We start from the raw sequence: 16,942 nt of genomic DNA, 5'->3' as shown, positions 1-16,942 counted from the left end.
TTTCTTTTTTTTTTTTTATCAAGTTCTGAGCAACTCTTGTAACGGACATTACCGTAAAGCAGCATTCGTTTGCAGCATCCAGAAGTTCGCAGTAAGATGCAACACATCGGAATCACGTAAGGTATGTGGTTCGCAATATATGTGGTTCGACATCGACCTGGTGACGTCTGGGCGCTCGTTTGAGCGTTTTCGCCTCCCTGCGCGTTCTGGCTCGAACTGAAAACGTGATTAACGCGCGCATCGGGATCGATGATGATGAAAAGCATTTAATAATATTTACAGAGAGGTAAAGCAGCATTGCTCTGGGCCGCCACACGAGCTCGCTGAACCAGGGCTTGTTGGGCCGTTAGGTCCAGGCAGCCGAGCAGGGCCGCCTACCGGTCCTCTCGAGTAGGGGAATGGATTAGGGGTGGAAGAGAAGGCCGGTTGGCATCCTTAGATGCACGCGTGCTTCGAATCTTAGAGGTGTCGCCAGGCCCACGCACCGCCCGAATAACTTTAATTGCTAGGCTTGCAAAACGAATCGACCAACGTAAAAGGACCCAGGTAGAACCATATATGTCCTATAGGATATCCTCAAATGGTTCAAACGTCATCTGAAACTGGACGTTATGTGTACGTTTTCAGTACATCACGGAGTACATCACGGTATTTGGAAAACGAATTTACGTATGGACAGCAGTCATCCATTTGATGACGTAAGCTAAGCTCGTCCGTGAGTCACGTACGTCAGGCGTTGGATCCTGGATGTTACCGCCGGACGGACGTGAGAACGAGCCGTAACAACTTATTCGCGACACGCCGCGGGCAACGGACGCCGTTGCGTAGATACTCTCTGATTTTGGATTATTAAAACCTCACCCATAAGGGTGAGTGGGCTGATCCCGGCGGCAGTGCAATACCGGGCCAACCCGTGGCAGAGCTGAGGCAAGCCTCGAACACTCCGCCAAGCTACAAAAATACGTTTAATATCATCGAGTCCATATAGGACCCATATCAGATATTAAGCTGATAAGAACAGATACTACACAATTGATCTTAGCCAAAGGAGGCCGAGAAGCGATAAACCATGGAATGCTACCATGAGTCGAAGCCCCCTAGGTTGACCTGCCAACTAGCCCACGCCACTCTGTAAGCCGCCAGCCACAAAGCTCTTGAGTTTCAGCCCCTGCTTTAATGCGCGCACTATATCGGCGCACTGTGACTTTTGGGGCACTTGTCTTCTAGTCAAATGAAGGTAATAAATGTCTAATCTGCTCACAATTCTCATTTTGATTCCTCAGAACCAACATATAGTGCTTACAATAAACACGGCTTCATGCAACGTTTGCTTCATGGGTGGTCACCCTGGCGGCGTCGTCGCGAAACCCGACGGCGTGTGTCCAACCAATTCAGCAAAGCCAGGCCAAGCGAAGTCGCCGTCCACTCGCAGGACAGGGGTTTGGCATTAACTAAAACAACCTTCTCTCGCTCGTGGCGCACTCTTTTCATAAGGATATGTTTAAATAAAATAAATCTTTGTTGAAGATTGATATAAGAGAACCATGACAAAGAATTGAAGATATATGCAAAAATTCTGTTGCATGTACGTACAGTCGCGAGCAAAAAGTATTAGCGCAGATCATTGGCGATTAGAATTCGTATACCTCACCACGCGGCGCTGCGGTACGCAGACCTGCCTAACGGGCTGTTTCCATGTTTGCAGCGTAGGGGAGGGACGGCGTGAAGTAAGCTTTATCAATTCAAGCATGCACCGCCCGAGCGTTGAAGTGCCGACCCCACGTGACTGTGCTTGCGGCATTTATTTTGGCTCGGTTATCATGAGCAAAGATGGCCTCTTTTTATTACTGTTTTTTTTATGTCCGCGATGGTTTGTCAAAAGGAACTCGCGGGAACAATAGATGATAGCTCTGCCTTTAGCCAGTAATTTTGCTGTCTGTGGCAGTCCGCTGAACTCCCCTACTACTGTAGAATGGGAACGGCCCGGCACTCTCGTTATCAGCCTCTTCGCCACCCGCAGCGCCACGCGTTGTCATTCCAGCGCTGGTGTTCCGTCATGTGTGCTAATCTTTTCTACCCGCGACTGCGCGCTAGAATATTTTTTTTAGCACAGTAGATTGATGTAATGGGTGCCTCTGATTATATATATATATATATATATATATATATATATATATATGACAAAAGTCGGAGATAGATCGAGTCACTTTCCGACGAGCCGGCACGCAGAACCCATTCCCATTTAATTACTGGTAGAAAATCTAGCACGAAAGAAGTGGAAAAGAAAGCTGTTGCGCAATTTTCGTGAATGCTGCCCACGAGGCACATAACTACGCACATGCCTATGTCAAATTGTCTAACGTCCTGAAAACACGTGTAGGCCTAGCTTTATAGATGTCCTACGGACTTGCTGAGGCCGGTGAACAGAACCAGCTACGGGGTAAGGACGCCAGATCAGTAGTGTACAGGCGCGGCCATAAGTAAACGGAGCACGCTATTGCGTTCGAAGTGCAATCACACTTTCTCCATTGGTAATGAAGAAGCGTTGTTTGCCTACAAGAAAGCCCACAAACCTCCGCTACCAGCGTGCGCGCACCACTGCTGGAAATTTCAATTAGGTGACACGTGAAAAATATTCGAAGACAGTTGCGTGCTCCGTTTACTTTTGTCCGCGCACCTGTACGTCCTGGATGATGCAATAGCCTCAGAAGTGCATCCTGAGGACATCCTGCAGATCCATTCGTGTTAACTTATTGCCCCTACTGGTCTAGTGACTTTGTGACAAATTGTGTGTGAATTCATCGACCCAAAAGTATTTCGAAAGGATGACAGCTAATACATTTCCTTAAATTTGACGCACGCACAAATAAAAAAAAAAATTGTAGCAGAGCGTGGTTTCGATCCACGGACCTCTGGGTTATGGGCCCAGCACGCTTCCACTGCGCCACTCTGCTGGCTACTGCGGCGGAAGGAACATATGTATGTCGTGATCGCCGGGGTTTTGGAACGCCGATTTTGAAGCGAAAGCTTCACTACGGGACTTCGTGCTTCGATGGCCATGTGCCTAGTTTCCACCTTCAAATGACCTTAAGCTTCGAAAGCAAAGGCGCATAACTGGCCCCTTCGGACAGTGGACACCTTAGTTGCGCTTTTTGCAGTACGACAGCTATCAGGAATCAACGGAAATTTATTTCGACCCCGCGTATGAAAGTGCAAGGAGGCAGCAGCGTGACCTGATTCAGGAGATAACGCTTCTCAGATATGACCTCGCTGAACGACACTAGTTTGCACAGGTACGCGTAATCCTAAACAATTGACCTGCCGCCAGCGTTCTTAGATAGAGCTGCCTGCAGAACTCCTAACTGATATTTTGCTGTCCTGAAGTAGGCCACGGCCGCCGCGGTGGCTCAGCGGTTATGGTGCTCGGCTGCTGACCCAAAAGACGTAGGTTCGATCCCGGTCGCGGCGGCTGGAATTTCTTTGAAGGAGAAATTCTAGAGGCCCGTGTACTGTGCGATGTCAGTGCACGTTAAAGAACCCTAGGTGGTCGAAATTTCCGGAGCCCTTCACTACGGCGTCTCTCATAGCCTGAGTCGCTTTGGGACGTTAAACCCCATAAACCAAACCAAACCAAACCGAAGTAGGCCACGTGCTCCTGAATCCCATTGTGTTTTGAACGCGCGCCATTCGAGAGCGCCAGCGAAATTAAAACCTTCGGCACAACATATATGGCAACAAGTAGAACAGCGATTTTGACATTTTACACATGGAGTCGCCCTGGAAACAAGGAACGCTCTGATTAAAAATTACATGCCGGGAACACGCGTCGCCGATTCTCGCTGAAGGAATTGTGTGTGTGTGAGGGGGGGGGGGGGGGGGGCGCAGAGGCTGCTTGCTGTGCACCAGATCCGTGACTCGCATGGGCATGCAGCCACCCGAAAATACCGCACAGTCAACATTCAGATGCGGGACCTGCTGGATGGATAAGCTGTCACATTAAAGTGGCGAGACCATGCGCGACCGCCCAGCCACGGCCACCTTTATTTTGAGACATCGGGCGTCCATATGTGAAGATGTCAAGAAAAAATTATCTGCGGTTTAACTACTGCTGAACCTGGTTAGAGAGCGAAAGCTATGGCGTATCCGGCGCGTTGCCGACACTGCAGCGCCACCCTGCCACCCTGGCAGGTGGTAGTTAATGGTAGATCGCGAAAGTTTGTTCACCCAATGAACGCTGCGGCCTATTGCTACAGTGCCGCGTGTCTGCCACAAGGCTGTCAGCGCTAAAACATGAAGCCAACATCTCTCTCTCTCTCACCACGTACCCCACGTGCCTCCAAGCGCTATTCAGGCGTACACTCACCCAGGGAGCCAGTTATGCGCATTTCCTTTAAAATCATCAGAGCCTAAAACATTGTCAGTGCCAATGAACACAATGAACGCTGATGGCCTATGGCTCCAACGCCGTGTTTCTGCCATAATGTTGTCAGTGCTAACGCATGCAGCGAACATCTGTCACTACCGCCACGCGACTAATAAGAGGGAGCCATGTGCACTTTTCCTTTCCTTTGCTTTATCTAAAGGTCAAATGAAGGTGAAATCCGCAAGCACAGTGACCTTGGCTTTGTGAAGCTTTCGCTTCGAAAAAAAAAAAAATGCGTAACATATATATGTACGGCCTGATCAAGTACGGCGGCTTGTGCGGAACGCCACGTGCTGCTCATGTGCAGCCAAATAGAGGAAGTCAAAGTGGATGAATCCTTATTCTATCGCTATAGTGCCTAGAAGTATATTCTAGGCACTATACTATCGCCGTCACAGGCGAATTCCAGATCACGGACCATGTGGGTTGGGCATGTATACGTTGGGGTGCACGCTGGCGAGGTCTGGCTGTACAGCGAGGAAATACGAGAGGCCACCACACTGCAAAAAATGATGGCAGCTGCTACTGTAAACGTGCGGCCGAGGACAACGGTCAGACAAAAAACAACTTTCTTGGGACTTCCAACGTCCTCTACTGACTGGTCCTGTCCTCACCTTGTCCGGCCGTCTGGCCTCAGTACATCCCCAGAAAATTCTCAAACTTGTTCTGAAGGACATTTTTGGACTGTTTCCATAACATCTCAGAGAGCGGCCACTGTCAATTTCTCACAATGTTTGCGCGCATTCCTCGAGGTCGGATTCGCCGCCACCTTTACATAGATAGCAGAGTGGACGGTTATGTTCTTTCTAATACAAGACGTTACATCTGCAACGTACACGTGGTCCACTCATTTTCGTTTCCTATCTGGGTCATCACATAACTGAATGATAATATTGCTTAAAGTGCACAAGCCACTGGCTGCAAAAAGGGGGTCTTAATTAGATTTGGAGTACATATAGCTCACGGAAATTCTTCTTCCTATGCAGATATGCTTCATGATTTCTAGTTTGTAGTGTTTCTGTGGCCTGATCTTGCGCATATGCTTGTTGTTAGACATGTTAATTCGCCGTGACAGCGTGAGATGCTATACAGATTTTACCCTTAAAAATGTCAGCACTGGGCCAAGCAACTACACCACTGTAATCGGCTGTAGTCTTAACGTCTAAATCGGAGAAAATTTAACTTGCTTTGCGAATATTTTTCACGTGGACGGAGCTCTTTTTCTCTTGGGCCCATAAAAATTCGCAGAGAAATTTTCCATTATTTGACCACCAATATGTCCTTGTTAAGACCACCCATGAAAATCCCCAGGGACATCCTGCAGATCTCTCTTGTATAAAGATAATGCGGCCGAAAAGATATGTGAGGGATTTCCGCGGGAGTTTCTTCGCACTTCCTTGTGATATCCGAATGTCCTTTCAACATTTCACAGGATCATCCCTTGGATATCGGCGTTGTCACGGGGACGTACATACGTGCAGCCTTGTTGAAGGACGCGATCTTTTCGGGCTACAGCCTTCTGCCTCGCTTGCAGTCGACTAGCCTGTTTGGGAATAATAAACATGGAAATTTTGCCTCTACAGGGCGCATAGCCGCCGGTCGAAATTATTCTTGCTCATGACATGTCTGACCTCCTCGTTAGCGCGCCTCCGACGATATCGTCTGCCACAGGACCTCACCTGCAGTTAACCTCCTGCATAAAAGCATAAATAAATTTTGCTCAAGGGATTCTGAATTCACAAATTGCCCTGACCGTGACGTAACTTCCATCGAGCGCCCGCAAGAGTTGGGCAGCTATAGAAGACGTCTGCTAGAGCAGTTGACGAGTAGGTGTGTTCATCTACACAACGATCTCCTGCGGTATCGCCATGGCGGCATTTTTCATCGACTCAACAATTATGGTAATTACGGTGAGCAATGGCAGAAATAACTAAACAAGTCATTTATATTTATCATATTATCTCCATGTTATGGAAATGGGGTCTAATTGTTAAAATTTGTCAATGGAAAGGTAGGCTGCGCAAAGAAAAAAAAAAAGACATTCACAAGTGAGGACAAGACGATCTCCCGTCTCGTGAATGTTTTTTTTTTTTTTTTTTGCGCAACCTGTCCTTCCATTGTAATGAACCAACCAAACCAGCCCAGCGACGTGCCCTGTTGTTTAAATTTGGCGCGTTTTACTGCTGCGTGGCTGAAAGCAACACCAGTCGGCCGTCTTTCTAGTAACGTTGGTTTATCCGTAATCCGAGGTGGTATTTGCGGTCATTGCTCATTAAAAGCAGGTTAACCTAATAAAGAATGCGTTTTGATGGCTGAGACCACTGGCTGAGACGGCTTAGACCAACGTTAATGGAACTAAACTTCCATGAACGTTGGCTTATGCTGTCGATGCTGTGTTGCTTTCATACTGTACTTCTTAAACCAGTGGTGCGTTCTGCACTCAGAGACTCAAATTTCACTTTGAGGTTTGAATTTGTGGGCTGGTGCAGTGAATGATCGCGATTGGCATCGTCATAAATACGTTGGAAACGCCTACGTGACTACCGCGTCTAATGAACGCAAGGGGGCATGGACTACTGTTTACTTTCGGGTAGCATGTGGCTGTCGGTGCGAAGTGCGATTGGGAGCAGAACTTGGGGACAACCAGGAAGCATTGCAGTGAATTGCAAGAGACGAATCTCGTCGCACGTTTTTCTTGATAATAGCTTGGAGCACTTGATAACGCGTTTCGCCTGTTGTTTCCTTGTCTGAAATGCAGAGCATAGAGGGTGTAGCTGCATAGCATCCTGGCCTGTAGTTTCCTGTCATTTTTGTAGCAAGTTTGGAATTCATTATCCTTGGAGTAGTCAAGCATGGATGCACTAGAGGTTGCAAGGCTAAAATTCTCTTCTTTTCAATCGTGCTTCATTAGCATTCCAAAAGAATGGGAGAGGAAAGCATCTTACAATGTAAGTAGTCTGATATGCCATCTACAGTTCGTCGCTGTCACTCTGGCCTCTTGCATGTAGTACTTGCTGCAGGTATTTATTCGTCGCGTGTCTTGGATGTTTCCTTGTCGTGCCTGATCTGGCGACGTGGAAGAGGTCCTTTTACCCATTTTGGGGAAAACACAGCGCACTCCTAACAAGGACGAAGAAAGGAGGAGTGCCTTGGAGTGCGCTGTGTTTTCCCGAAGATGAACTACCAACTAGCCCGCTCTTCCACCCTTGCTTTTACCCATTGCTTCCAGCATTGTATTTCGAAAGCAAGCTAAGTCAGAAATCGACGGCTGCTTGACAAGAATGCCCTGTAGGGAACGGAACCGGCTCTCTCATTTTCCTAGTGTGCACGAGAGTCAGGTTAGCGTAAAATTTTGGTACAGTTCGACATTCGGCGTTCGATTCGGTTTTCAGTAAAAAAATATGCAGTCAGGATCAAATGCTAGTGAGTGAACGAGTATGCACTGTTAAACGAGAAGCATATAAAAACATGCCCTTACTTGTTCACATCACTCACTGGTTTATATCGCTCACTGGCAGACACGGCCATGGATCAGTGAACTTGTTTTATGTTCACAGTGAATACGTTTTAACTCTATGGTGAAATGTAATGAACATGGTGTGGTGTTATGTAATATACATGGTGTAGAATGTTACTCCTCTTTGCAAAAAGAAACCTGCAAGTAAGTGAACATGTCACACTTTTGATAAAAGCTGTGACCTTGGTGTCGAAGTTACCAGCGTGTCGTTTCTCTCTGTTCTTGTGAGAAAACCTTTTGATGACATTTAGTAAGCCTTTCAGAGTGTTTGGATGCAGGCAACCTGCCAAGAAATTTCTGTAGACTGTAAAAGGGAGCTTGTAAATTTGACACATGCGACTGAATCCACCTGTGAAATTGTGATTTTCACTTACGGTCACTAACATTGCACAGACTCATCTCCAATTCTATATGTATCATGCAGGCCCTCCGGGGTGGCTCAGTGGCTTTAGCGTTCAGCTGCTGATTCCAAGGTCGCGGGTTTGATTCTGGCCGCGGCACCTGTATTTTGAAGGAGGCGAAATACAAGAATAAGTGTATGCTGTGTGACGTCGGCACACATTAAGAACGCTAGGTGGCGTGAATTAATTTGAGACTTTAAATCCCACAATTTACTATTACAAATCATGCAGCAGTTTCAAACTCTGAATCATTATTCAGCGGCTGTTCATTCAAACCATTTGTTATGCTAAAGTTCACATGATGAGGACATATTTTATACAGTAAAGGTGCCGTGTGATCGAAACTGTGTTGTGTTGCTATATTCTCTATCATGTACAATGTCTTGGGTGAGCACGTGCTGAAAGTTGATAAAAGTTTTTACTCATTTTTCAGAGCAAGGTTGCTGTTTACGAAATATCTTCTGTTCAAGGAAAGCACCGCATATTTGTGTCGTGGAGCCGAGCCACGACAGATAGTAACTGCATAGAGATAAATGGTGATTTTGCAACGCTATATGGCTTCTCTGATGGAGAAGAGGTGAGTGTAAACAACTGGTGCAAAAATTTGTAGGAGTCATTTGCCTTTTAGCACGCTTGTCTTGAAGTAATAATTAATTATTTTTATAACTTAATTATTAGACATCATATTAAGGTCCCATTAGGCTTATATAAAAATTTGCTTATTTAAATTTAGAGTAATGTACGTTTAACCTTAACTGCTATTTTAATAAATTTTAAGTGTGTTTCACGGACAAAGCTAGCTGTACTGGTGTGCTTGTCTCTTGTTAATCTTTTTTTGTAAGTGTCATTTATTTCACAGTTGACCATTTGCTGAAATATAAGTCAACTTTTCCACTAGGCTTGTTTTCCAACAAAAGGTCTCGTTCCCAGAGGGAACGCTTGCATTCTTAGTGGAAAAAAAAAAAGGCTGGTGCCACCGTAACTCCTTCCCTGCTGTGGGAAAAATAGCCGTATTTTGTGGTATTTCCTTTAATTTTCTTGATTTAAGAATTGTGTGGTTTAAAATTTAATGGAATCCATCAAAATGAAGCCAACTAAACACAATTTTTAATCATATGGGCTTTGTTAAAGTTTTTCATATCTTGTTATCTTTATGAGCCTCCGCAGTGACTCAGTGGTTGTGGCGCTTGCCTGTTGACCCGAAAGACGTGGGTTCAGTCCTGGCCGCTGTGGTCACATTTCGATGGAGGCGAAATTCTAGAGGCTCGTGTGCTGTGCGATGTCAGTGCACTTTAAAGAACCCTAGGTGGTCAAAATTATCCGGAGCCCTCCACTACAGCGTCCCTCATACATAGCCTGAGCCGCTTTGCGACGTTAAACCCCATGAACCACAAAACTATTTTATTTACGAAATCCAGGTTTTTAGATGTAATTTGTGCAAAACTTGCAAAGATATGCTGCACCAAAAAAATAAATATTTTAAATAAACGTTGGAATATACAAAATGTCTGCCTATCGAATAGCAAATAGTTCTGAAAAAAAAAAAATCAGAGTTCCAGCTTTCTAACAGTTTCAGAGTTCTTTCTAACAGTCGGAGTTCTAACAGTTTTCTGGCTAGGAAACAATCACTTTAGGACCTATAGTTAGGCACATCATTTGGCAAAGCAGTTGGGTGAACACTTTTTAGTGTAGGTGATACCAAATCCAGCCCAAATAATGTGGAAAACCTACAGATGAGACAAACAAACAACATTGGCAACATCAATACCTTTTTCAAAATGGCTGCTGAGTCGCTCAAAATGGGCCCAAATAAGAATCAACTAAGGCGCTACAAAGATATCCTGGGCTGATTCCTTGAGTCTTTCTTGCTCTCTGAACTAGTTTGATGATGAAGCATTCTGAGGGTCACTGTTACCTAGATTGCCAACAAAATCAAATGTTGACGCAGCTGAATCGCAAGATTTTCTAATTTTCAGGGTGCGTGCTACGCTGTGAAAGTGGCCATCCGCAACTTTTTTTAAGTTTTACTTTTGTTTAGCTATACTTGCGTTTATTCACCTGTTTGATTGACAGGTGAACAGTTTAATTTGCTTTTTACTGCTAAATTTCACACAGTTTGGTTATTTGGCTTTTCATGCATTCTTTCTTTAGTTGTGTTTGGTGCAGTTAATTGCCTTTCTTTCTGAATTGTGCTTCATTCTTTGTTGTAATTTGTGTTTCTGTTTGTGTAAACTCTGCTGATGTTGCACGTTCAATTTATTTGATAACTTTCTTAATGACCATGCTCCTGTGCTACCTCCAACGCAGTAAATTCCTGAAACCCTGCAAAATATTTTTCAATGAATAAATGATTATTGGAGAATGCATGAGTGATTGATATGCTGCGTTAATAGTATTGTAGGGGCTTTAGTCACACCGGAAAATAGTAGAATTGCACCTAAACTCATAGCAGGCGCTGTCTTAAATTTTTTATTTTTTTTTCACAGGTCATAGTGAGGAGACAGGAAGATGTCCACGATGCTGTAGAGGCCAAGGTGAAAACATCAAACTACAGGGATTATGAAAAGCTTGTGAGCATGATTTTCTCACTGCTGGATGCCGTAGGCTTTTGGGAAAAAAAGAAACTGTTGTGAAATGCGGCAGTATGTTGGGATGTTGCATAACGATTCCTCCTAAATCAGATGATTAATGGGAGATGTATTTTGGGAAGCTTAGCGCCTATTGCTTAGAGAATTGTACTCTTCAAGATGGCGCATGCAACCATACTCATGATCGGCAGCTGATCTCAATTTTTCCTGAAAGGTTAGTTTTAACTCCCATAGCGAGTGTTTACATCGCATGACTTTTTAGGTGGCCTAATTAGAAGGAGCAATTGTTAATTAACGCTATAACACAATCTCTTATTTCACTCTTTGATTTCATTCTGATAGTAAATATTTGATGCTAACTTTTCGAGGAGATAGAGAAAGTGTGCATTTGATTTTTTGGGGACAGTGAAAAAAAAAAAATCTAGAAAAGTTATCAGTGCTGTTTGCAAACTCTACAAAATATTAAATAAAAAAAAAAGCTGTATTCACCGGGAGTGAATTCAGTGATGTTCACTGCGTCCTAGAGCTGTTTTGCCACTGGTGGCCTTATTACTACTATAGGGTTGTGATTAATTTTTCTCAAGTCTACACATCGTTCAGGGCTACTTTGTGGAAGGAAGGGAGCCAGTTAATTCATGGTTATTTAAATTGTTGCCTTCATTATTGTACAGTGTCACCCTATATGGCAGTAAAAAGCGAGCTGTTGATTAGTCTCCTTTTCTGCACTCAAAAATTACTTCTCGGTGCTTATGGAGTGGTCTTTGTATTGATAAACAGGCCTTCACCTTCATTTGAAAACTGTGGACTTGGAAGCTAATTAGGGTGTTGCTTGGTTGTTTCTGGAATGGAAATTAAGACTTTGTGTAGTGATGATACGCCTTGGTAACTGTACTCATGTAATACTGTTCTTAACAGCTTTCACATTGTTTCTAAGGTGAAAAATTGTGCTGTAGTTTGCCTCAGTCAGTCTGAATTGTTGAAGGCACATTTTGTATGCCCTAAAGGGATGTATGAACAGACTCCCATTTCATTACCGTGACCTAAGCTAACTTTTTGAACTAACATGTTCAAAAAAATTAGGGAACTCATGATAGAAGGTTTTCAGTTTCGGTAAGCAGGCGTACAGATGCTGAAGCCCTCCAATATACATCTTAGGTTTAGTGCATTTTTAAAGCCTTTTTCTATTTTTAATTGTCATCCTTCGTGAAATGTTCACTCTTAATTTTCTTCAGTAGTTGTGATGAGAGTCCTTCCGGTGGCACAACTGTTTAATGTTTTGTGTTTTGCTTCACACAGGTGCTCAACTAAATGTTCATTAAAAAAATTCTAATAGTTGATTGTAACTATTTCACGTGCAGCCATCCTTGTGGGTGATGCACTCTGGTAACTATTTAATATTGAATGCAGTGAAGCGTACCTGAAAAAGCGCTCTGTGGTGCCTGAAGAAAATCCGTTGAAAGCTTTTAATTGCTGTCATGACAAAGGCATGCTTTAACAATAACTTCATTTCAGCTGCACATTAACTCTTGTAAGTATTCATTTTTTTCCAAGAACGGCAAATGACAGAAATAGCCTTAGTGACATTGAAGTTTTGCGATCATCACTGACATCATTTGTTTCCCTCCTTCGGTAATGTTGTTTGATATGGATGTCTTTCTTTTGTTACTTGTTTTGCTTCAACCTGCCGTTATTTATTCATGCTTTGCCATTGTATTGTGCCTTGAATATTTTTTTCTTGCACCATGCTAAAATCCCAAAGTGTGGGATTGCAGTATCTATGAATGGATAAATAATAAACAGCACCCTTATTTACTCTAGGGCATTTGGTTCCTTTTTTTTCCAGTCTGAGCATGCCACCGCCCTCGAAAATGAGTTGATGAAACAAGTTCGCATAGTCTGGAGTGGCATGAAACTTCCTGTGTGGGCATCATCATTGTCTCCTATTTTTGTGAAAATTGGTGAGTCAGTTTTTGTTGCCATAAACTTAGCTTATCATTCAAACCTGTTTAGAGAAACTCCTGTAGCCACATTTTTTGTGTTGCTTGTTCACAAGAACGGCATGCAGCTCATATGCGAATTTTTGAGTTTTCATGTTTCTAGCTGTGGTTTATGCACAAGGAATAAAATTATCAAAACATAGTCTTGAAGGCAATGGATCACCCTAAAGTATGTTTCATTTATTTTGGTTTGATATATACTGTTTAATTAAAATGTCTCATGAGAGCAAAATAAGTGCCCGTATTTAAACTACAGGCATATAGTGACTGCATAACTAAGCAACTACTAAGTGCCATTATTAAGGTGTATAGTTATTAGATCAAAGCAATAGTAACACTTGATCTGTCAACTGGTCTGTCAACTATGTACTTAAGCTGAAAAAAATTGGTTTTAAATGTGCCTATACATATTGGGGCTAGATTTTTTTCTTGTGCATAGATTTTTGCTGATGTTGCTTAAAAGGACACTGATGACAAAATGAAGTTACCTAAAATGATGTCCATCTTTAGTGGCCCGTGTATGGTAGAAATGTAGAAAAGTGTCAGATTTATTTAGAAAAATATTACTGTATGAGTAAATAGCAAACATGGCTAATTTCTGAGTATGTAATGGCAATAAAACTGCACAGACATAATCAGGCATATGAAATAAACCAATAACAGAATTTAAATTAATTCCATCAATTGCTTATGTAATAGTACACCGCTTGACATTTTTGGTTGTTAGTAGAGTTTGCTTGTGCAGTGATTATTCTTTTAGCACGCCTTCTATATTCCTGGCAACTGAAAGTCTGACATTGCTTTTATAGATAGGTTGGGGGATGTACCTTGTACCCTGCTGGAAGGACTTAATATGCTTTTGCTAGCATAAAAATAAAAAGAAACTTGTGTAGTATTTATCATAAGTGGTGTGCCGGGCATTACAGCATTAATGGGCTCCTAAATTTCAGCACAGATTTTCTGGGGTTACTGGTTTTTATTTCAATATTATCAGTGCAAAATATTGGGAGTGACGGTAAAAATCATTAGATATTTTGAAACTACAAGTAACTCACATTATGCATTCTAGCTTTGTCGTTACAATATTATACTTGCTTTGTGACTGTTTCAGGTTAGAATAACGGGGATTCTCCATCTTTTCCAGACTCTGTTGTGCCACCGTGTACACCTGTTGCTCTTGTTGAAAACACTTGTGTGTCTGTTGAGCAGGACACAAACCCCGAGTCAAGAGAAGAGACAGATCAGAGCACTTTGTCCAGAGTGTCCGATCAAGGTCATGGCTTGCATAGCACTGCTGCTTCGGCGAGTACATCTTGGTTTAGCCATATTTTACACCTTCCTATGGCTATTCTTAACCGACCAGGAACGCAGTCGTCACCTGCAACTAGTCAGTGGTACGATTCTCCGCCCACAACACAGCATGCTGAAGAAGTACTCTCATGTTACAGGAGTGTTTGCTTCACTGCCAGGGTGATTCCACGCAAGTTCTGCTCAGTGCAGTTATGTGGAGACCATGGCAGCATTGAGAAACTGTTGCACGATCACCCGACTACTGTTTTTGCATCGAGATCTCAAATTCCTGCAGATGTGCTTGGCAGTGATGACCAGTCGGTCGCAACCTTCATTGCCTCCATTGAAAAGATTGCATCACCTCAAGAGAAATTCGACAAGGCACGTTCAGATTCAAAGGGCGAATCAAGCACATCACAAAAGCAGAGAACTGAGGGAGCGCTGCCCGACTGTGAAACTTGCTTTGTGCGAGTGTTCGTGGTTCCTACGGCGTGGCCGGACTTCCTCCTCTTGCATGGCACTGACTTGGTGCTCGTGAGTGATACCCTTCGGCGGCAGCTGGGACTTGACTATGCAAGCAAAGTGGAGTTGAAGTCTCATTCAGCACCTGAGCAATCTGCTGCCCTGGGCTCAATTACCTTGTGCCCATTAGGGAAGACGGTGAGTGGATTGGCCATTTCTGGGGCTAGTGCTCCCACTGTACGGTTACTGTCCATGAATTTGCTACATTTCTAGTCACTGTGGTGCCTTTTAAGATAATTATTATCAGCAGTAGCAACTGGATTCGATCTAGTGCGAGATATTGGCCCATCCCATTGTCCTCTCATTGTTCTTGTTTTGCATCAGCCATATCCATGTTGTTCCTACAAAGTTCCTGAGCTTGTCATTTCATGTGACTCTCCTCCATAGGCTCCTTTAACTGCAGTTTCCTTCCCTTAAGGGGACATGCTCCAGGGCAACAATTTTTTTGTTGACATTTATGCCGGGTGACTAAAAATTTCACATTTGAAGATCTTTAAATCTGTTGTCAATTTTTGCCTACTTTGGTTTGCAGGTAATGCATTTGAAATATGGGGATGTTTTTGTGCACCTGTTTGTCGGCAGTATTTACACAAGACAGCTGTGAGAAATATCCCATTTTTCTCGCTACAATTCCTTTTATACAATTCAAAAAGTTTGCAATGTATAAAATTTCAGAATTTTTTAGAATGCCTCTTTCAGGATTTTTAAAATGTCTCTTTATGATAGGACTGCAATGCTTGTAATGAATTTGACTCCCACTTGCTGCTATAAATTGTAATAAGAATAGTGTAGCTGCATTCTGCGTATAGTAAAGCACATCCATACCAAATTTCATTGTGATGTGACGAGAGTAACCACACTAATGTCATGCACAAGCACTGAGGTTGCAGGAAAATGATAAATGAAAAACAAAATGCGTCTCAAGTGGTTTAAAGAGACAGTGGCATGCAGCTTCTTGGGACATAAAAACCGCTGGCTTAAAATTCTTTTTTGAGCTACGGAACTGCTGGAGAATGAGTGAAACAAGCAGCTTCCTTAACCTGTGTGCAGCACCGCAACGGTGGGAAATGCCGCAACTTCAATTTGTTGCCGTCGTGAAAATAGTTCATTTGTGCTTGTTTTTTGATCACTTGGCATGTTAGCATCACAGGGTTTAGTCATTTCGCATCTATATTTGGTGCTCGTATTGTTGGACATGAATGAAAATGGTTTGCACATAATAAAACAAGCAAAAGAAAAAATGCGATTTTTTCCGCAAAAATTGTTTTTTTACTAGCGTGTCCCCTTAATGCTGTTCACTCTGACACTTTCACTCTCTGGGAGTGAAAGTTTCACGTTACAGAAACATAGCTCTGGAGATGGACAGGGAGCGCACAATTTTTTTACTTTCAGAGAGGGTGAAGCACCGAGATTCACATTCTTTTTGTTTGCTCTTGAATACTGATAATTACAACTTTTTCGCCGTGTGTGTCATCGTGCGCCACATTTTGTATGCCCTCGGATACTGCAGCCAGCCTCTGCAGAATGCTGGATGTATTGTGCTTGCTTGGGCTCTGAAATTGATAATTTATAGAATATTTATTTGTTGAGATTGTTCTATGTTTAGGATTTCGAATGCTGTGAAGGATTAAAGTGAGCCAGTTCTTATCCGATCCCTCTGCTTGACGCAAATGCTTTACCTGTTTTCAGAAGTTCACGAAGAACAACATCTCTAGTGCCTTTCGGTCATGGTGTGACAGCATATCATCACGTGGATACCCTCTTGTGCTTTCATCTGGAGGTCTTTTGAGGCTAAAACATGACGGTGGTGAGCATTTTAGGCTCTTAGCAGATTACCATATTATCATTTCAGATCATTTTATATTTGCTTCATGCAAGAAAAACGTGAGAGATTGGTTCTTTAGGTGTGTTGGTAAATTACTGTCGAAGCTAGTGGCTGTATGCAGATGTAATGCACCGTAATTCCGCATTGTTAATGTGGGTTCAGAAACACAGTTACGCTTGATGTTATAGTTGGGCTAGCCTTGTCCTTAAATTGCATAATCAGATACCAATGCTTTCTGATAAAAACTTTATGTAAAGTTTTTGCGTAAGTAAGTTGTAATAGTTTCTCTGCCTGTTTTTGAGTCAAATCTTACTTGAATCAGGGTGAAGGTGGGCTGATCTTTTTTATTTTTTTGTAACTACTAGGGTTTCTGTCATGG

At 43.1% G+C, this 16,942-nt stretch overlaps 1 protein-coding gene and 1 non-coding gene across 3 annotated transcripts in view; one reads left to right on the top strand and one right to left on the bottom strand.

Annotated features, from left to right (window-relative positions):
• Positions 1–868: 868 nt before the first annotated feature.
• Positions 869–1,064, bottom strand: LOC149342420 (U2 spliceosomal RNA). The gene has a single exon (XR_016283355.1). It is a non-coding gene; the product is annotated as a U2 spliceosomal RNA (small nuclear RNA).
• Positions 1,065–6,979: 5,915 nt separating this feature from the next.
• Positions 6,980–16,942, top strand: part of LOC149342419 (peroxisomal ATPase PEX1-like) — a 62,266-nt gene continuing 52,303 nt past the window's right edge. Inside the window, exons 1-6 of one of the 2 annotated variants that reach the window (XM_089544701.1) lie at positions 6,980–7,371; positions 8,775–8,918; positions 10,828–10,911; positions 12,773–12,887; positions 14,071–14,876; positions 16,428–16,545. In XM_089544701.1, coding sequence (XP_089400827.1) covers positions 7,276–7,371; positions 8,775–8,918; positions 10,828–10,911; positions 12,773–12,887; positions 14,071–14,876; positions 16,428–16,545 — 1,363 coding nt within the window. In that variant the 5' untranslated portion in view covers positions 6,980–7,275. Of the gene's footprint in view, positions 7,372–7,394; positions 8,085–8,774; positions 8,919–10,827; positions 10,912–12,772; positions 12,888–14,070; positions 14,877–16,427; positions 16,546–16,942 lie in introns of those variants that run through there. The other variant, XM_089544702.1, reaches the window with a different exon arrangement.

This window comes from Amblyomma mixtum, chromosome 5, assembly GCF_055824585.1.
Source record: "Amblyomma mixtum isolate Tamu chromosome 5, ASM5582458v1, whole genome shotgun sequence".
Lineage (NCBI taxonomy): Eukaryota > Metazoa > Arthropoda > Arachnida > Ixodida > Ixodidae > Amblyomma > Amblyomma mixtum.
The sequence above is the reverse complement of the archived record's forward strand: the minus strand, read 5'-3'. Positions and strand labels throughout refer to the sequence as shown.